The 21649-nt window shown below is 37.8% G+C and overlaps 2 protein-coding genes across 2 annotated transcripts in view; both read right to left on the bottom strand.

The window, feature by feature from the left end:
• Positions 1-640: 640 nt before the first annotated feature.
• On the bottom strand, positions 641-3136 carry LOC131151383 (uncharacterized). The gene is made up of 2 exons (XM_058102631.1): positions 1151-3136; positions 641-1039 (listed from the first exon to the last, which is right to left on the bottom strand). The coding sequence occupies exon 1, from the start codon at positions 3047-3049 to the stop codon at positions 1187-1189; it is 1863 nt and encodes a 620-aa protein (XP_057958614.1). The 5' UTR covers positions 3050-3136; the 3' UTR covers positions 641-1039; positions 1151-1186.
• The window catches only part of LOC131151375 (heat shock 70 kDa protein 17), a 44971-nt gene continuing 23962 nt past the window's right edge, over positions 641-21649 (bottom strand). Inside the window, exons 11-14 of the mRNA XM_058102623.1 lie at positions 5804-5860; positions 5618-5679; positions 4684-4756; positions 641-4563 (exon numbers count right to left, since the gene is read on the bottom strand). Coding sequence (XP_057958606.1) covers positions 4351-4563; positions 4684-4756; positions 5618-5679; positions 5804-5860 — 405 coding nt within the window. The 3' untranslated portion in view covers positions 641-4350. The remainder of the gene's footprint in view (positions 4564-4683; positions 4757-5617; positions 5680-5803; positions 5861-21649) is intronic.

Here is a 21649-nt window from a genome sequence, read left to right on the forward strand (position 1 = left end):
ATTAGTTTGATTTCTATCATTATGAACCAATGGGAGATGCCTATTGTTTGTGACACAAGAAATTCTCACTTTTCTAGAAGCTCATACAATTGATCCTAACAAACCTCAATTTATTATTTAAATGACTCATTAGCTCTTTAAAAGGAGGTGCTTTTAGTGCAAACTAGTGAAGTGCAGATGCGTAAGGTTATTCAACATGGCCAGGAAAGAATTTTGAGAGAGGCCTACAAGAATTTAGAAATAGAAGGCTTTGATAGAGCAAGGGATTCATAGTGGAATGATGTTGAATGCCAATTCATTAGAAAGTACATTGTGTATAAGAAAAAAATTTAAAAATAAATACATGCTAGATATGAAGGCCTCTTGTTCCACAACAATGAAAGAATTTTTTTTAATACCCCTTTCATATATTTTGGAGAATTCAATAAGAAAAGAAAATGTTCTGTTGTTGAGATCCATATTAATGCACGTGATCTTTTAACCTTCACCAATGAGGCTCAATCAATTACCATTACGCATGAGAAACCAATTATAGAGACTATTTCAATTAGATTCACTCTTCACATGCGAACTTGGTTTTGTCATCCTAGTAAGATGAATTCATATCACAGGATCCCTTTCCATCAAATAGAAGACATTATTGCACACAAAGTACTCCTACTTGCCCCATAGATCATATGTCTATCCATATAACAAAGTCCCAATTGGGAACATCATGTTTCTGAAAAATAATAGAAATGCTAGTATAGAACCCATCATAGTGCAATTCAGAGATGACCAAGTCAATAAACATAAACACAGGCATGATGGTAGGGATGCATTCTGCGTGTTAACACGAGACTTGTAACTCCTCAAGAATGAGTTACAGTTGCATATTTTAATGTTGCATCTGTCAAAACTTTCATTGTACTCTCTTACTTGGACAACATTTACATTTCCATTAGGACACCACATAGCCTTTGTGCATGCATCACTTCTCAGGACTAACCGAGGAAGATTCAATCAGTCCCCAAGTAAACATACTGATACAAGAGCTCAACTGCCAAAAGATTAAATTTTCAATATTAGACTGAAAAAAGTTCTTGCAAGGATTTCCTCAATGTAAAACATCAAATAGCATTGGACAATCAACAATATAACTATAATTTACCATCATATAGCTTCCCTCTGAGATGATGAAGCACCATCAACGCTTCTGACCAATCTCACCCTCCAGAATTGCATGTCTAGTCAAAACAATCTCCTTTACAAGATTCTTGTAAGTGAAGGGTCGAACAGCAGCTCGCAGGAACAGTTCGGGAGGGATTTTACTCTTCTTAATCCTCCTCCGGTTTGGACCATACCCAGCATATCTCCATTCTTCTGCACTCAGTTTCGGTTTTCGTCCCCACATGGCCAGTTCATCTCCATCTGTGTTGCTTTCCTCTCCTCCTTTCTTTTCCATTGCCCTCAGCTGCCTCTGATAGTTCTTGGTAGAAATTTCCGCACTCCGTTTCACCAGATTTTCCATTGCTTCATTGCTACGCAATGCCTTTTTATACTCCTCATCCCAATATTTCTCCTCCTGCTCTTCTTCATCCGTATCCTCCCCGTTTATGCCTAATTCATCATCCCCACTGTCTTCCATGTCCGCACCAGCATCATCTGGATCATCATCCTCATCGTAAACATCCTCGCTTTCATTGCCACCATCATCCCCATCCTCCCGCATCCAATCAGTGACTTCACTCTCTGTCTCACCCTGGTTACCATCACCGCCACCACCACCATCATCGTCGTCATCCTCAATCCACTCTGTGATTATGTTTTCTGACATATTACTATTATCATCACCACTATCCGGAGCGTCACAACCCAACTCCATTTCCTCCAGTTTAGCTTTCCATTCCTCGGTGTAAGGGTGCAAAAGCGGAACAGGATGATTTGTCAACAAAAACTCCAAACACTTCGACTTCTTCTCATCACTCAACTTCTCATATGCCTTCACAACATCATCCACGAAAGCCTTTGGATTCACCCTGGCAATCTTGCACAATCCTCCAAAATAGGTACACAACTCAACCCTCCCGTCATCAGTCTCCAACTCAAACATGTGATTTCCTTCTGTCTCTGGATCAAGCAAGGGTATCATCGCCTCAAAGAACTCATCCTGAGGCTCAAACCTGCACTGGTACACAGGTCTCTTCACGTATATTATATCAGGCCTCATCCACGCGGCACACCGTGTAATCATTTGTCTCGCCTTATTCCCAAGCCTAGCCATCAGACTCCATTTATCCAGCCTCTGCTTTCCGGCCTCCAGCACAACCTCGCAAGCTAATGTCCACTGTTGCCAGGGCATTTCCGAAATTCTCCACCGCGGATGTCGTACAAAAACCCAAAAATGTCTGAACCCAACACTACTATCCATTTTCTTCAACCTCTGTCCGAATTCCGTAGCCAGTTCAAACTGCTCAATCTTTTCCCACTCCTCATGATCGCGAACTTCTCCAATTAATGTCACGCATTCGTCGGACATTCCCCCTCGAATTGGGTCGCCTAGCACGATTCCGCGCCATGAGTACGGCCCGAATTCACCATATTTGTACCAGTCGTAAGGGTGTCGAAGATTCGGGTCATCTTTTTCCATGAATCGGACCATGCGGTCGTAGCCAAGGCCGATCATCTGGAGCTCTTCTTCGGAGAAGTTATTTGGGTAATTAGAGTTTGGATTCTTTAGGCGGTAGAAGAAGGACTCGGCGTACTTTTTGGCTTTCCGGCGGGCACTACGCTTTGCCTTCCGCATAAGCTCCTCAGTGCCCTCGATTCGCTCAGGGAAGGGTCTCTTACGCCGGCCCGCAAATGACCGGACAGACTGCCGGTGAGTGTGATTTTGACCGGGAATCGGGAGCTTAGTGCTTTGGAAGAATGATTGGATAGAGAAAGGTCTAGGGTTTTGGGGTGGACGAGTTGGGTTTATGGTTTTGTGGAGAGGATTAGAAAGCTTCCATTGGCGAGGAGAGACCGGAGGGTTTAGGGTTTTAGGGAGAGAAATGTTTTGAGAGAACATTGGACCGATGGGTAAGTTGATGTGGAGAGAGAGAGAGAGAGAGAGAGAGAGAGAGGGAGCAGAGGGAGACGGATAGAGCAGAGCCTTATCACTAGCGAGAAAACGGCAATCGCCGCAGCTCCTTTGCAAAAATACCACCTGAGATTTTTAAAGGTTACAATTTTTATTTTATTTTTTTGAAAAAATTATCCTTTTCCTAGTTAAAATTTTATGTTTAATGACATTTTATTTATGAAATATATAATTCAAGTTATATAATGAAATAATGTGAGTTCATCTGAGAAGACCATATCTACTAAAATTTTACCAAGCGGTGACTTTAAGCAATTTTTTTTTAGTTTCCTATATTAGATGAAATGTATTCTGCCCCGTCTTATCTATATTAGACTTCATCCTTGATGTTAGAGGATGTACATAATAAAATTTAATGATGATATTGTTCCAACAGTGACATTGTAATATGTAAATTAGATATAGATATTTCTTCTCATCTCCTACACCAACACATCTATATTTTAGATGTTTCTAACTGTTAATTTTTGAATGCCCCCAACCAAGACTCAAATATAACCAAAGTTATCCGAAGCACGCCCTTGATATTTTTTGCATTTTAAGTTCCATATTCGTTGTGCTATTAAAAGGAAAAGAAAACAAAAGCGCAGTACACATTTACTGGGCAGCTAGAGTCCATGATAAAAAGGAATTATACAGCCTATAAAGGGGCTATTAATAAAAGAATTGAAATAGCAGACTCTGTATGAGTTAAGTAGGGGAAAACTGTTGGCCCTTTAAACAGGATTTTAGGCCCTCTTCTAAGGCAACCTGTGGAACTAAAGTCCCAAATTTCATAATAAATATAATTGATAAGAGAAGTGGGATTTAATAATTGATATAATTTAACTAAAAGCCAAATTCAATGACAAATGGGACTGCAACAATTGGGAGGAAAAATGAAAGATGACTCCCCATTGGCTAGTCACAGTTGCATCAAACCCCTATCATGTAGGTACAGTATAACAAGTGTAAAGCTCCATTAGTCCTCGGATTGGCAATCGTCATGAATAGTGAAGAAGACAGAAGACAAGCAGAAATTCTTTCAGCTACACTTCTTCAGAGCCTACAAAAATGAGCAAAACATTGACAGCAAGAAAAGCTGCCTTCACTGAAAAAAATTGGCACAACTCTAAACCCTTTGCATTTAAGTTCCCACCGCTGCTGGTGCTCTATTGCATTCTTCTAAGCAGATGACTATCCATTTTAACGAAGAATGATAACTTTGGATCCCATGTTTTTTTGTTTGATCACAACTCATCACGAGCCTCTAGTTCAGGATCCACTTGGTCGCTAGATGATGAATCATCAGAATTGTCAGCAGCATGTTGCTCATTTTGGTCAGAATTCTCCCCAGAAGTTGTGTTGGAAGCATTTGCATTTTCCTCGCTGCTTTCAGTCTGGTTCTTTACAGGCTTCTCAACTTTAGGCTTTGGCTTGGGAATTCTATTGATGCTAGCAACCTTTTCAAACACCAAACAAATTATCAGAGAGAGTTTGTACTACAAACTCAAAGATAGGAAAGGTAAAAATTATAAATTTATCTGCTTGTTCTTAATAAGGAAAGAATTAAAAACTAATACCTTGTTTTGAAGATCAAAAACCTTTCCGTAAACTTCGTCAGATGTGAACACTGGTGTGCCAAATCCAGAAGACCTGTTGGGTAAAGTCCCAGTTACTAGAAGTATTTATATCTAGACTACTATAACGAAGGAGGACACGTCAGAAAATTGAAGAACATACGAACTCCATGTACAGAGATAAATTAGGGAATTCTGTATAAAGATAGGGCATGATAGCTGTTCCAATATCTATTTGCTTCAACAATCTCTCAAACTCATGCCTGGGCAAAAATCTTCCCAGCATGTAATAATAAATTCTAACTCGATTCAAACACTAATATCACATGTGGTTGCAGAATGGAAACCCATTGAAATGGAATAACTATTACTCAAGAAGTCAACTGTTCAGAAGAAAAAAATGGCGCTTTTCTAAGGCAAGTGGACTTTAAAAAGCTGGTGTCATTCCAATCACACTGGAATAGATAAGGAAATGACAATCTAATAGGGAGATTCGGAAATAACTATTCATGGTTTATAAGGTTGAAATAAGACCAATTTTTTGTCCACTTACCTTAGAATAGCACAAGGTTTTGTGAACTATATTCATAGATAATGGTCATTTCATTCCCACTCTCCTCCACATTGCAAACCTAGTGTGCCCCAATATCTATACATCTCAACATGGTAAAAATCTTCCAGCCTAGATTTTAAAATATATATTTATATAAATACAGCTGGTCCCTCATTTTCAGTAAATTGGAGATAAATCCAATAAAGAACAGGGGACCAACTAAGTGAACTTTTAACAGCTTCATATTTGGGTCTTGAACTAAAACATCATCCCAATCCTTCACATAACACATCCCCTCCCCCCCCCCCTAAAAAAAAAAAATAAAAAAGAGGCACAGAAAAAGAAGAAGAGCATAGATTAATGCAATTGCTAAGAAAAACTTACTTCTTCTGCTCAGCATCCTTCTCATCCAACCAGTTCTTCACCTTTTCAGCATCACTAACAACCTGAACAAAACTTTAGGCTTAGAACTGAACTACCCAGTCAAGAAATTACAAACTCGTAACTCCACCATCTCAAAAAAAGCATTATACACAAAGAAAATGTGGAATGAAATCTAATGGAAAACACCTCATCTGTTCTTTCTTTTGGAAGCCAAGATTTTTTTGTCTCCCAATCACGAACAATCTGTGAATGCCCAGCAAAGAAAATGTCAACAGAAGTTCCATTGGTCTTAAAGCAATGTTGAAACCACAAAGTGAACCAAACAGTTATGGACCATTGTGCCAAATTCTACGATAATAGTTTTCAAATCATATAATAATGTAGGAACTATTTATTATTTTAGCACACGAACAAAGAGACTGACTGTTTGATTTAAATATCACATGCACACTAAAATAAGTAAATTCATAGTTTCACTAGTACAAGAACAAAACCATTAAAATTCAAAGGCGTTCATTTCAAGGCATGGAAAAATCATTCTCATCAAATAACTCAAACAGCAGCTAAATTTATAGAGGGAAATCTCAGGTTTGGAGCATGGATTTTGGGCCTTCAATTTGGATTTATGTGGATTTGAAAGAAACTCAATACAACTTTATACTACGTTTGTCCAAATCCACACAAATCCAAAATCTAAGGCCCGAAATCTATAACTCCAAATACTACCAATAATATTTTACTTTAAAGAGACTGAACATATTGGGCCGTCTTTTTACACTTTCTTCTTGGCGAGTAATGAACCCATGTTTGCATGTTTGGGGTTTCCTCAGATCCATGAAATTCAATTAGACTACAGCAGGTAAGGAAAAGAAAGGCTTGAGAGAGTTGAAAATTTAAAAGTGGTCCACAAGTTATAAAAATGGTTTTAAAAAAGGCTACCCGAATAAATTGTCTTAGTTTGTTTCACCCCTATTTATTATTTTAGCACATGAACAAAGAGACTGTCTGATATAAATATCATATGCACACTAAAATAAGTAAATTCATAGTTTCCCCAGAAAAAGAACAAAACCATTAAAATTCAAAGGCGTTCATTTCAAGGCATGGCAAAATCATTCTCATCAAATAACTCAAACAGCAGCTAATTTTGTAGAGGGAAATCCCAGGTTTGGAGCATGGATTTTGGGCCTTCAATTTGGATTTATGTGGATTTGATAGAAACTCAATACAATTTTATACAATGTTTGTCCAAATCCACACAACTCCAAAATCTAAGGCCCGAAATCTACAACTCCAAATACTACCAATAATATATTACTTTAAAGAGGCTGAACATATTGGGCCGTCCTTTTACGCTTTCTGCTTGGCGAGTAATGAACCCATGTGTGCATGTTTGGGGTTTCCTCAGATCCAGGAAATTCAATTAGACAACAGCAGGTAAGGAAAAGAAAGGCTTAAGAGAGTTGAAAATTTGTAAGTTCTCCACAGGTTATAAAAATGGTTTTAAAAAAGGCATCCTGAACAAATTGTCTTAGTTTGTTTCACCCCTAGTTTTCTATAAGCATTGAGGCCATCTTGTTCACCTTCAGTTTGCACTCCTTTTTTATAGAAGAAGTATGAAAGTATCCATGTTAAGCAAGGAAGAATGTACAAGGCGGATAAGACATCCTCCAAACTCAACCATAACAGAGGAGAAAATAATATCAAAAAAAAAAAAAAAGCCCAAATCAGACTAGCAGAGCCAACCAATTACACTGAATATCCAAAAAACTGTCTTCCAAAGCATCCTGACAAAAAAAAACCCACAATGAGCTGTAAAACAGTTTGATCCCACATCAAATCAACATTTGAAGCTTGCTCTCAAAAAATAAGAGAACTCTTCTCCAGTCAAAGCTCCCATAAAATAAAATAATAATAATAATATTAATAATAATAATAATAATTTTAAAAAAAAAACTGCACATCACCATAAAATCCTTACATCTTTGTGCCTCCCAAACCCTCAAATGCCAATCAACAAAAAATTCTCTGAAATGCTAGGACACACCCAGCACTCTCCAATCAGACCAAAAAACTTGTTCCACAGCAACCAAGCCTTGGAACAACAGAGAAATAAATGAGCATGTGTCTCACTATTAGCATGACATATCTTACACACAACAGGAGACAGCCTTATAAGGCCTTCAAATTTGTGAAGTATTGTTGTTGACTATTAAGAAAGGCCATCCACACAAAAGCCCTTTAGAAGGGACCTTAGCTTGCCACGAATGGTTAGCAAGAGGGGGGAAATGTGGATATTTGAGTCAACTGGATGTTGAAAGGGCCAAAGGAGAAAACTTCCGGAAGCATCCAAATTCTAACATCCCTCCTATAGAAAACCAAAAATGAATCCACCAAAGAACTAAAAGAAGAGAACTCCATCACCCTCTATCATTAAACCTTCTACAAAAGTGAAAGTCCCTAGAAACAATATCATCAACAGCAGTCAAAAATGACTCAATAGGAGCCTTATGATCAGAAAAAGGACGAAAAAGATAAGGAAAAGAAAGAGAGAAGCAATGTTCTCCTAGCCAATGATCTTCCCAAAAAGGACCCTACAACCATCCCCCCACTTTAGTGGTGCAAGGAGAGGAAAGGAGAAATACCTGTGAAATGATTTTTCATGGGCCTTTCATGAGTTATCCTCACCCTAAATTAGCATCTCACGCTTTCTTCCTTAATAAATTTTTTTTTTTGCTGTATTGCTATGGCACTGGGGGTAGACAGCCAGGTGCAGCTAAAAAATATTACAAAAGAACAAGACATGTTCTCTACAAAAATTACAAAGGAATCAAAATTTTTTGCAAACATCTGTCAGCCATAAGTGCAAGGTAGAAACCCAAAAAGACGGTAACACTCTCCAAAGATTTTACTTTTCCATTGTGTACCAACCAAAAGACAGCAAGGGAAATTGTATCCCAAAGTTCCCATTTTTCTGCAAACCAAGCCTTATGCTTTTAGTTCTTTCTTAACATCTTCAGTGAATACCCAACTAATTTCAAGCATTACTTATCAAACTCCAGAGGTTTTTCAACACTCACAAGTAGAATGTGATTTGTAGTTCTTTTTTGCATAGGTAACATCAAATACAAATAGACTTTCCTCTTCAAGTTATTATGGGCAAGAACTCTACTCCAAACTGCTTCCATGACCGAAAAAAAAAAAAAAGGTTACAGAAGGGGCTTAAGATTTCCAAATGGTTTTGCAAAGAAAGCCACTGGAGGGCCCATTTAATTGTGGAAAACAAAAACAATTCTCATTTTCCATTTTAGTTTTCCAAAAAATTACAAAGAACTTAGCTAGTTTTTCATTCACAACACCTGGATGAAATAAATATATAACAATAAACAGTTTTGGCACTATTTGTTTGAGGAAATTGTTTTATTTTTCATTTCTAATTTTCAAATCACTAAAAAATACCACCTTGTTTTCCAATTTTCCAAATTTATATAGAAAAGTTGGACAAAAATCATTTCATTTTTTTCTAAATTTGTAACTCTTATATTGCATATGGGAGCATGGAATTCAAAAATTGGACTTTTAATTTGTGTGGATTATGCATAGAGTTTCTTCTAAATACGCGCAAATCCAAATTCAATCCCAAAATCCATTATTCCAAATATTACCTTAAATAAATTTTGGAAAATTGGCGAACAAGTTGTCTTTTTTTGTGATTATTATGAAATCTAGAAATAAAAAATGATAAATTATTTTGCACCTTCAAACAAACTCTTCATTTTCTACCTTTTTAATAAGAATCTTCAAAATTTTAAAAATAAGCTAAAATTTTATAATTCTTTGGAAACTAAAAATTGAAAAATGGAAAATGTTTTCCACAACTAACAGGCCTGGAGTTTTTACCACACCAAACATGATGCGTGAAAAAACATAGTTGCCATAACCCACAAGGCACAAACTGCTTCCATGACCCAAAAAAGGGTACAGGAGGGGCTATACATTTCCAAATGGTTTTTCAAATAAAGCCAGCAATTCCTTCTCCCCTTAAATTTTGCAGAGCAAAGAATAGGAATTAATAGTCCACAAGTCAGATTCCAGCTTATGCAATTTCCTTCCATCCGTACATACCCACAAACCAAAAAGGTTTTGTTATGTGGTACACCTGGACAATTCAGGGAATTGGAGTTTTACCACACCAAACACCACGCAAAAAAACACAGTTGCAATTTTCTTTGTTTTTATTTCTTTTCAACATCTTGATCCCATCACCAAATCTTTTTATAGTCATGCACTTTGTCTAACCTAAAAAGGCTAAAACCTCATTCACTATCTCATTAATAGAACTAGCCATACATTTCCAAAGAGTATTTGCATCTACATTTTCTCCTATTACCCAATTGCCTTCCTTTATCATTTTATCTATAAATTTTATTATGTTTTCTCCTTTTGGGTTCCATCACCTAGTTCTCTCATGATATCTATGTTAGCTCATCTCTTCCATTTCTTAATCCATATATCCAACACTAACCCTCTATGTTGCATCACCGTACTTTTGCACAGGATAATTTTGTAATCCTTGCATGATAAACAATCTACAGACCAAAATACACACCGAAGCTAAATTCAATCCAGTTTCACTGCAGTTTTCAATTTTTTGGTATATTGTACAGCCTTATTAGGCAAGAAATGGACATTTGAACCAATCCACATCCCAATATCTCAAGACCATTAACCTCTCTCGCAATGTGTATAACGTTAGTCTGATCCAAGTTCAACAAAATGCACCTCAAAACGAGTATTTGCTCCACTTTAGAATCGCAGTAGATTCCAATATCATGCGCAAATAAAAAATGTGAATTTAAAAACTCCTGCACTGCTAGCAGTTCCCAAAATGAAGCCCTGTACCCATGACTTTCATGTCTTATGATAGTTCTATTGAACATATCCCTCACCAGGGCAGAGAGCAGCAGAGACAAGGGGATCCATTTGACCAATACCAAGAATGACTGTAGAAATACAGGACAACATCCATTTCTCCATCACCAAAGCCTATTTTCTGAAGAGTAAAATCTAAGGGCCTGCTTAGTTGTGGAACATTTTCTATTTTCTAATTTTTAGTTTTCCAAAGAATTATAAAAAATTTAGCTTATTCCATATTCAAGATTCACATTAAAAAGGTAAAAAATAAAGAATTTGTCTAAATGCGAAAAAAAAAATTATTTTTTCTTTCTAAATTTCAAATTTTCAAAATAATCACAAAACAGACAACTTGTTTTCTAATCTTTCAAAATTTATATAAGGTAATATTTAGAATTATGGATTTTGGGGCTTGAATTTGGATATAAGTGCTTTTAAAATAATTTTTATACATAACCTACTCAAATTAAAGTCCAACATCTGAATTCCATGCTCTCATACAGAAAGTAAGAGTTAGAAACCTAGAAAAATAATGATGATGAGAGTATATTTTCTATCTTTTCAAAATACTCCGAATCTGAAGGAGAAGATTCAAAAGCAGAATCTCTGTTCCATCTTAAGCTAAGTCTGTTAAGACTAGCTATGATGAGAGCAGCAGATAAGGCACCAGATTTAGTATCTCTAGCTGGAGAAAAAGAAAATCTAGTGCAGACTGCAAAAACGGAAATCCCTTCAGAAAGTCGAGATTGCCAGGAATGGAGAATGCCTCGAGCCTGTTGGGCCAAAGCATATCATACTTCATGGATACCTTATAGAGAAACTATAAAGGTAATAGAGAAAGAAGTAACTACAGAGGTGTCTAAGTACAGATGCAGGAACATTTATTGTACCTATTCTTTCTACACAAGAAGTCCAAAGGGCCATGGACAAGAAGGCGAGATATGTCCATTAGGGGATTATCTAGATAGGAGTGGATCCCTTAGTCAGATTGGGACAAGATCTACCCCTTCTTGTAGCAATCATGGATGGAAGTATTGGAAATTTTCGTAGGTATTTGCTTGGAGGAGCAAGGGCAAACCTACGTTCAACAGCACCCTGGATTAAGGCAATACCAGATTTACATGTAGATTTGCATGACAAAAGTGTTAAAAAAAAAACTTTGCAAGTAAAGAAAAAAACAAGAGTGGCAGAATATGCTAAGATGCAGTCCAAATAGGAGATGCACCAGATTAGTAGCCCAATTGTATTTAAAATTTTATAACACGGGGTAACCAACCTTACAAAGGGGAATTAGTACATTCACTCAACTCTTCGAAACAAATCAATCGACAGACTCAATCAAAGGATTGCAACCAAAAAATGTAAATCCTAGGGAATTGAGCTGGCCACAGATTTGGGTCACCCCGAGATCAAAAGAAAGGTTAAAATCTCTATTGCCAGAGTCAATAAGACAAGAAGCGAATATATTGATTATAACTGACCCCCTTAGTAATATGGCTCCCAGTAGGGCAAGTGTATCTAGTGAAGGGATTGCTAATTCAAAAGTAAGGTCGGAAGGGCCATCTGAATTAAGAGCATCACGAAGTACGAGAATAGTTGGACATAGAACTATTCGAATTCCTATCTATTCTGAAGACGAAGACGACCAGACTCATATAGCATATATGGGAACGTCAATCCTCAGTTCAAAACTAGAAGAATGGGCAACGCTCATAGACATTTCTATCAGTAAGATAGAATGTACAGCTCTAGTTGATACGGAGTGTACGTGGTCTTGTACAAGGATTAGATTTCCAAGAGTAACTTGGGAATCAACTAACCTTCGAGTCATAGTGGGTAATAGTGCACTTCTCCAGATAGGAGAAATTGCAAAGAATGTTAGAATGGTAATAAATGGTAAAGTTTTTTAGGAACAAATTCTTAGCCTGATTCCAGAATTACTAGACGATTTTCTTTTAGGAAATTGGTTCCTTAGAAAATACCAACCTTTTACAGTATTTTCAGAAGGAATAATCCTAGATAACCATTTTATTCCAATTTCTTCGAGAACCATTATAACAGGGAAAAGTAATGTAATGGTAGAAGAAGAAAAGGAATCTCAAAATTATCAAGAGAAACATGATAATTGGAAAGAATTAGTTACATGAAGAACCCTAAATATAAATCAACCAATAATAGAAAGAAATAGCCAGCTTGAAGAAATCAAGGCTTCACTTTCAGAGAATTGGTCAAGCAACCCTCAGGCGTTATGGCAGAAAGTCATGCCATCGGCAAACATTGTGCTTAAAGATCCCAATACAATTATACGACATAGGGGGGTCACTTATCCAAACCAAATGTTAAGGGAATTTGAGGAACAAATTCCAAAATTATTAAATTTGGGTTTAATTAGGCACAGTAACAATGAGCACAGAAGTGTTGCATTCATGGTAACAAATCATGCTGAGCAGGTGCGAGGCAAAGCCAGAATGATAATTGATTATAGAGATCTAAAAAGAGAAACAAGGGACGATGGGTATAATCTACCTAATCAAGAATCCCTTAGGAATAGGATCCGATAGGAGAAGCCTACGATCTATTCAAAGTTTGATCTCAAATCAGGTTATTGGCAGATAAGGGTCAAAGGCGTAGTTGCTCTAATAGCCTTCACAACTCCCATCGAACTTTTTGAAGGGCTAGTCATGCCATTTGGATCAAAAAATGCTCCAAGAATTTTCCAGAGGAGAATGGATTGAGCTTTTGAAGGAATAACCAAATTTGTTGTAGTTTACATTGATGATGTCTTAGTAGTTAGTAAAAATATTAAGGATCATTACGAACATTTGAAGCAGGTAGAACAAGTGTTCAAAAATGAGGGAATGGTTCTTTCAGAAAGAAAAACCATTTGGGTTCAACCTCAGATAGACTTTCTTGGATTAAAAATCCATGGAAGTGAGGAAGAACTTCAACCGCACATAGCAGAAAAGCTAGCGTTTTCCTGACATATTAGAAGACAAAAGGCAATGCCAATGCTTTCTAGGATTGCTTAACTATGTTAGGAAGTTCATAAAAAATTAGGCAGAAAAAGCAGCACCAATTCAGAAAAAGGTTTCGATTAAGACTCTTGGAATTGGACGATCGAGGATTCCGAAGTTGTTAGATCCTTGAAACAGGAAGCTCAAAACCTACCTAAGCTTGAGTACAGAAACAAATATCATCTTAGAAAAAGATGCTTCTGATATAGCATGGGGATGCGTTTTAAAGATTAGAAAAATCGATAAAATAGAACACGCAACAGATATTGGAGTGGATGTTTTAGCAATACAGAATTAAATTACCAGTCCATGAGAAAGAGCTATTAGCAGTTCTCAGGGGAATCTATTCTAATGAGCTTTTCCTAGGAAAATCATTTATTGTTAGAACAGATAGTTCCTATGTGAAGAACTTCATGGGAATTAAGTTAAAATGATGAGTAGTTGCAATATTACTCCTTTTCTGTAGAACACATCAAAGGTAGAGATAATATTATTGCGGATACATTAACCAGATATTTGAACTCTTGCAGGAATGGGAAGCAGAAAGGATAATCAGAAAGATTGCCCAGTTTGCAACGAATCCCACAGGTTGGCAGATTGTCCACTGGTAAGATTTGTAGAAAATAAAAAGTCCTTGAATTCAGGAAGAAGGAGAGGCAATATGAGTTCAACTTCAGAAAGAAGAAGAACAGATAAGCCTATCCAGAAAAGGAAAGGTGGATGAAAGACCTATCCAGAACGAAAAGGAAATCGCAGACGTAGTATGCAGGGGCACTACAGTACATAATGTGAAAGAAACCCTAAAGCTAAGAAAAATAAAAAAGGCTACATAGGGAAGTGCTTGCAGTAAACAGATGAAGATCATTGAACCAGCGGAACTCTCTCAGAAGAAGATAGTTTCAGATCTTTCAGAAATTTTGAGAAAAAATCCTGAGATTTCCTTTGATAAGGAAGATGCAGTATGCAGAATCCTTAAATAGTATCAGCCATCTAGAAGTTTAGAAAGACCTAGAAAAAGTGGTGCAGTTACTAGAGGAATTTGAAGCTGTTATGAAAGAATTCAAAGAAGTTAATCGAGAATATATGGCAAAGATCATATATGAACAGATCATTGTTAGGCAAGCAGTAGAAGATAAGCTTAACAAAACCAGTTTTTAGACAAGACCAGGAGATCGAGAAGAGTTTAGAAAACTCAGCGTCTACTGGAGGAAAAATGGATTGGCAAAACCAAGACTCCATATTCCGGATCTGATTAACGAAGGACCTTTCTTTGAAGCACAGGGAGCTCTTAGATCAGTCTGGCCTGGGATATGATAAGATGCTGGACTATTATTTGAATGGAACAGATTTCGAAATCTTTCTTAGGATTTTTCAAAGATCGCTTAGGGCGTCTATCATTTCATTTGGGTCTGGCGATCCGTATTCCATATCTGCTACTTTTTTCTCATCTGCAGCTTTGGCTAGATCTGCTAGAATGCCTTTGAGGTTTTGCATGACTGCCTGCACTGAAGGAATATGAGAATTCCAATCTCTAATCTGGCTAAGCATCTTTTGAGCTGAGATGACGTCTTCTACCAAATGAGCTTCTTCGGAGAATTGAAGAAATCTTCCTTCAATTGCTATTAAATTCTCATAATCCTCAAGTAACATACAATTAGAAGCAATCCTTGCTTCAATTAAATAAATCACCCAAACGACTTGGGCAATTTCATGAAATTTCTCGAATCTGCTAAAGTCGTCCCAATCTGTTTCACTAGGCTCTTCCTCGCGAAAATCTGAGACTGAACCTTCCTTCCAAAATTCTAGAAATAAATTCCAAAAACAAGATTCTTCCTGTTTTTAATTGGATGGGTTCAATTTCAATGTATCCGGTCCACCACAATTTTCCTGGATCTGCAAAATTGAGGATGATCCTTATCAAAGGTGGTAACCAGCTGAAGATCAGACTGGTTTTCTTGAAACTAATGAATTGCACCTCTCCTAATCAAAGAGCTCTCTGCGCTTCAAAGAAAAGTTCTTCGTTAATCAGATCCGGAATATGGAGTCTTGGTTTTGCCAATCCATTTTTCCTCCAATAGATGCTGAGTTTTCTAAACTCTTCTCAACCTCCTGGTCTCGTCTAAAAAGTAATTTTGTTAAGCTTATCTTCTACTGCTTGCCTAACAATGATCTGTTCATATATGATCCTTGCCATATATTCACGATTAACTTCTTTGAATTCTTTCATAACAGCTTCATATTCCTCTAGTAATTGCACCACTTTTTCAAGGTCTTTCTGAACTTCTAGATGGCTGATACTATTAAGTATTATGGATACTGCATCTTCCTTATCAAAGGAAAACTCAGGATTTCTTCCCAAAATTTCTGAAAGATCTGAAACTTTCTTCTTCTGAGAGAGTTCCGCTGGTTCAATGATCTTCATCTGTTTACTGCAAGTACTTCCCTCTGCAGCCTTTTTTATTTTTCTTAGCTTTAGGGTTTCTTTCACATTCTGTACTGTAGTGCCCCAGCATACTACAAATGAAGCATTGAATATACCTACCCACCTTTACCAACCCGGAAAAACCCAAGCCTACTACAGCCCTATCAAATAATTCCTTCTGGTGCACTGCTTCACTTAGTGGGCTATGCTTTTAATTCTAGCATCTAAAACATCAATGGCAAGCAGTACTGCGTCTAAAATTTGCCTTCTACAAAGTCATGCAGGTAAGGACCAAAACATACCAATGACCATTTTAATCCAATTAGCCACATATTGATAATCTTGACAATGCTTCCAACAAGGTTCATGGGCCTGCAATCCTTATTGTCTTTAGCTCCACTCTTCTTTGGGATAAGTGCAATTAAAGTTGCTTTTGAGCTGGTCTAAAATCTTCCAGTGGCATTGAACTCTTCGAACACCACCAAAAATATCCCTTCACTATTTTTTCCCAAAGATGCTGGGAAAAAGCTGTGGAAAAATCATCAGGTCCAGGGGTTTTATCACCCTTAAATTTTCTTAGTGTTTGGAGCATGGATTTTGAGCCTTGGATTTGGATTTTCCTGGATTTGGATTAAACTAAATATAATTTTATACTACACTTCGTTGAAATCCACATAATCCCAAATCCAAAGCCTTAAATCCAAGCTCCCAAACACAGGGTAAGAGCATTCACAATCCCTTAAACCACAAAAGGAGTTTCTAACCAGATCACATCCTCTCTCCCAGGGGCATATATTTCAAAGTGATCAAGCTTGTGTTTGACATTAGTGGATTCTGTGAGCAGATTCTCGCCTTTTGTATATTCTGTGAAGGAGATGTCATCCTTTAAAGACTCAATAACAATGTATCATCCAAGTACATATGCCACCCTTTGGAAACAAAGAGTATTTTTGTCTCCATGAAGTTTCCTCCATATCAAGAATCCTGGCCAGCTCTGCCTTCAGGGCATTTCAACCTTCTCTTTCCCACAACTAGACCCTTCTAACAATAGTTTACCACCTCTTAATGTCCTCCAACAGTTGTCTATTCTTAAGATTCAACCCACTCAAAAGCTCTGAGTTTCACTTTTTCAGATTATTCTTCAGCATCTTTTATTTCTTAGCCCTCACAAAACTTGCATTGCCCATAATGACTTACTGATTCTCAGTCCCATTCCCACCGTTCCTTGATCATTTTTCCAAAACCATCACCTCAAGCAACATGTTTTCAAATCCAAAAGGGGTCTTGCCAATCCTTGTATCTCCAAATTCCAAGAGGATAGGATGGAGATGGAGCAGCCGCCTGGATACACCTTATCCACAAGGAGGAAATTATGAATTGATCCAATCTTGAAAATGTCAGATTCTCTCTGAAGTTTAGGTGAAGCCGTGCCCTGCCCCAGCCCCCAAAAGAAAATGTGGAAGGGAAAGTAGGGGTCTAATCAGGTTCGTTTTGGACAAAAATGATAACCGAACGGTATTTATTTATCAGGTTTAAAATTTGTGAACCAAAACCAAGCTGACTACCAACATTTAAATGGAACTAAAAATTGATTATATTCATTTGGTTATGTCTTTTTGTAGTTTTTGAATTTCAAAATTTTTTAAAAACTTCCAGGCAACAGGGAGGCCCATGTCAACAGACCCAATACTTTGCCACCATAACATGGCTCATTAATTAATTAACAGCCCAAGTAAAGAGGATCAAGGGCCTTTTACAGGCAATGAGCCCAAGCATGGGAGAACAAATGCAGAGTGGAGTTTTATTGAAGGGGAAAGGGTTTTTCCTTCTTTCACTTCAATGATGTGGGACAATTGTTCCCAAATCCCAATGGTCAGCTCGCACTTCCAACAACGTGTTCTACTTTCACCTCTTCCTAGACCCTTGTCCCACATTGAAAAAGAGAAAAAAGGAGAAGCCTCCTTTTCTCTTTAAAAGCCACACCCCTCCATACACATTGTGTCAGAATATTAATATTAATTAATTAAATTGTTGATTTAAAAATATCAGAAAGGGCATCTCAGTGCACAAAGCTCCCACGTATATGGGATCCAGGGAAAGGGCGGACCATGATGGGTCTTAGTATGCAGCCTCACCTTGCATTTTTGCAAGAGACTGTTTCCATCAAGGTCACATGGCAACAACTTTACCGTTACACCTAGGCTATATCAGAACATATGAAAAATAATAAATATATATAATAATGATATAAAAACAGAAACAAATATAAGTAATATTATTGATAGTTTTCAGTTTTTTGAGTTTGGTTGTCTAAAACTGAAACCAAAACCAAAAATCGGTTTTTTTCCAAAACTCAAATAGAAACCAAACCAAAATGTTAAACGGTTCAATTTTAGACAGGCTTTTGGTTTTCCGGTAATTGTTGTACGCCCGTACGGGAAAAGTCAATCAAAGCTTCTGAATGGAAGAAATCTTCAAATTCTTCACAAGCAACGCTTGGCAGAGGTCCTCACTATTCCTTTCCCTTGGGTGAAAGACCATATTAAAATCACCGGCAATATCCCATGCTCTTACAGCACTCAAGTCCTGCCTGAGCATATTTGTTCCTGATAATGCTTCCCCTCTTCCATAATCACCACTAAAAACTTACTTGCAGCACTCAGATCCTGCCAGAGCATGTTTGTTACTGATAATCCTTCCCCTCTTCCAAAATCACCACTAAATCCGCCCTGGACCTTCCTTCATTACACTTAAAACTCTGGAGAGGATTTTTCTTCTACATGGTAACAATGCAACCCAGCTGTGCCATTGGCCTCAGTCTAAATGTTTGCACCCTCACGGTATCCTATGGTTCTTTCCTAGCCCTCCAGATTACTCTCCCAAAAGCATACTAAATATCATTTCCATTTTTTTTTTCAAGAAAGCCTTCTACCCTTCAGAACCACCCTTCTACTCTTTACTCTTGTAGTTCAGACCCTCACATTCCATAAATTAAATAACTTCACTAGGATTCATTAGAAAAATTACTCTAGCAGTGACACTGCTAACCCCCTCTCCAATTCTCCTTTGCTGCCATAATCAGATCTGATAGAACACTGCAGGCGCCTGAGTTCCCTCATTGTAGCCTCCCTTCTAAATGAACAGTCTTCTATCCCTCCCTTCTTTTCTCAATATTCTCAAAAAGTCCAAAAGCTTTTACTTTTTTTTCCAATGTTCTTCAACTGTCAAAACACTGCACCTTCGAAACCCTCGAAAGAAGCCCCCCACCACCATGCAAACCTGCTTCATTCTTTTTAATACCTGGTACAAAATTCTTCTTTGTTCCCAATCAATCTTCCCAGCTGGACAAATAACATGGATCGGACTCTCCACCAACCTCCTCTTCCAACAAGTGCAAATCATTAAGTTCATCGATTTTGATAGTAGCTACTGAAAATTTGAGGGAGGGAAACCACGAATTCCCAGCTGTAGTATGTTGAAGCATCCACAAAGCCTTCAGAAGATCTCATATCATGTAGGTTTTTCAGCATGGTAGAACAATTGTGTCTCCAGCATTCCAAAACAAAGGATCATCATCAGGCTCAAATTGTTTGCCCAGGCTTCAAGTTCTCTTTTGGACCTGCTTGTTTGAGGCCCAGTTTGAAAAACAGCTACCGTTCTCCTTTCACATTTGTGGGCTCCAAGTTACTTGAGTGCCCTTCGAATAAGATAGACCTCTGGTAAAATAAAATCATTGTCCACACTCCAACACCACCACCTTCCCCTTAAGTTCAATTAAACACATCCCTTTTGGACACTCATTTGAATTCAAATTTTGAGTTTCTGAAGACCTTCTGATGCCTTCTGCTATCTCCCTTCTTCCCAACCGTCCACTCACTTGCTCTAAAGTTTTTCTTCTTGTCCTTCTTTCCCTGTCACAAAGCCTGTTACGGCAATTGAAAATGAATCCCTTCCCTATTTCTTCCAGTCTACTACCACTACAGGTGATCCAGGGTGCCAACTTTGGCCAAAGCAGGATTTTCCAGCAACATACCCTCCATCAAAAATTGATTTCTTCCAGCAGTTGTTGGATTGTCATCTTGACCATTAATCCTGTAGAATGAAATTTGTGCAGCATTTTGTGGCCAAGTCTGCATCAGTGTCTCCTCGACACAGGTCCCCTATCTTCCTGACAACTTTTTTTGCCAAGGATGAATAGAGAAGCCCAACCCAAGAATCAAAGCCAAACCACTTGCAGCACAAAGATTTCCCTACGTGTTCCTGTGACAGGAATCCACCAGTCCAGAAATGTTTCCAGCTTCACCAAAAAGCCACCATCTCACCAGAACCTTCTCTGCCTCAACTCTCAATTGCAAGTGGAAAAGAAAGAACCATTCATGCTGAAAACCTTCACTCCTGCTTTCAAACCCCAAGAGCTCCCTGCCCATCTCGGCATCCCCACATCTCAGTTCTGCTTTGACTGTGCCATCCACTGCAAAACTTCCAACAAAATCCAGATTTGAGCTTCTTAGCGACTTATTCAAGCTCTCCACTTCAACCCAAAAAACCTATACATTTTCTTCCAATCAGTCTTTCACAAGTGCATATTCTTTGGCCCTTTCATTCCAGCCACACATTGCTCTGTGTATTTTGAATGGCTGAAGCAGATTTAGCTGACCTCTCTACTCCTGGCCACATCACACCTTCTTTTTAGCAAAGAGCACCATACTTAAACATTGGCTACTCAAGGGACTGGTCCTAAAAGTTCACCCTTGATTTCTCTTTGAAATGTCTACCTCTATGGTTGGATCTGACTAATAGAAACAAAGGGAGTACCTCCCTATGATTGGGTATCACCCGCTCTTTGTCAGCCACAATCAATTTACTCTTCCTCTACCTAACTCTATGATACCGATGACACCCCCGAGATAATTCGAAGAGAGTTTGAAGGCTTTGGATTCAAGTTGAAGAAAGTGGCTCGCCATTTTACCTATGATCCAGACCTCAGTTCTTTTTCATTCTACTTAATTTTCCCCAGAGATTAAAGTTTCTCGCCATTCTATCTATGAAGTATGAACCAAACCTCATTTGCTCTGGATTCAAGTTTAACCAAATCTTGCACAAGAACTTCTCCTTCTAGTCAAAAACATAAGCAATAGCGAAAGCAATTTAATCCAAGTCTAGCAACAGTGAACCTAATATTTGTGAATTTAATGAGGAAGTTGCTAAGACTCCAGCAACTGAATCGCAACGATGTAAAAGCATCTAAGACTTCTATGTTCTTTCATCCTGAATTTCTCCATTGAACTTGCTGGCAGAGATCAGTCTATTAGTTATTGTTCAAGGTTATTTTAGTCATTTAGTATTATTTGTGTGTTAGTGTTATGTAAATAAGTGAGAGTTAGTAATGGTATTATGGTCAGTAGAATGTATTTGGTACGTATTATAAATAGAGGGAGAGATATGTTGTTGTATTGGGTCGTTCATTTAACCAAAAATCTCAGCATTGTGTCAGAGCAATATCCAACCTAAACCCCACCACCAAACCAAACTCAATCGTCGCTAGAAAACACCCTGCTGTCACCTTCTCAGAACCACTACAACCCTTCAATAATTCACAAAACCAACCACATAGCCAAAAACAAAACCCTCTGAACTATAACCCTGTAAAATCTCATCCAAAAACTTCCCCACACACCTCTA

Source organism: Malania oleifera, chromosome 1 (assembly GCF_029873635.1).
Source record: "Malania oleifera isolate guangnan ecotype guangnan chromosome 1, ASM2987363v1, whole genome shotgun sequence".
NCBI classification, from domain to species: domain Eukaryota; kingdom Viridiplantae; phylum Streptophyta; class Magnoliopsida; order Santalales; family Ximeniaceae; genus Malania; species Malania oleifera.

Excerpts from the sequence above, each read along its gene's own strand:
- LOC131151383 (XM_058102631.1), bottom strand. The coding sequence starts at position 3,049 with ATGTTCTCTCAAAACATTTCTCTCCCTAAAACCCTAAACCCTCCGGTC.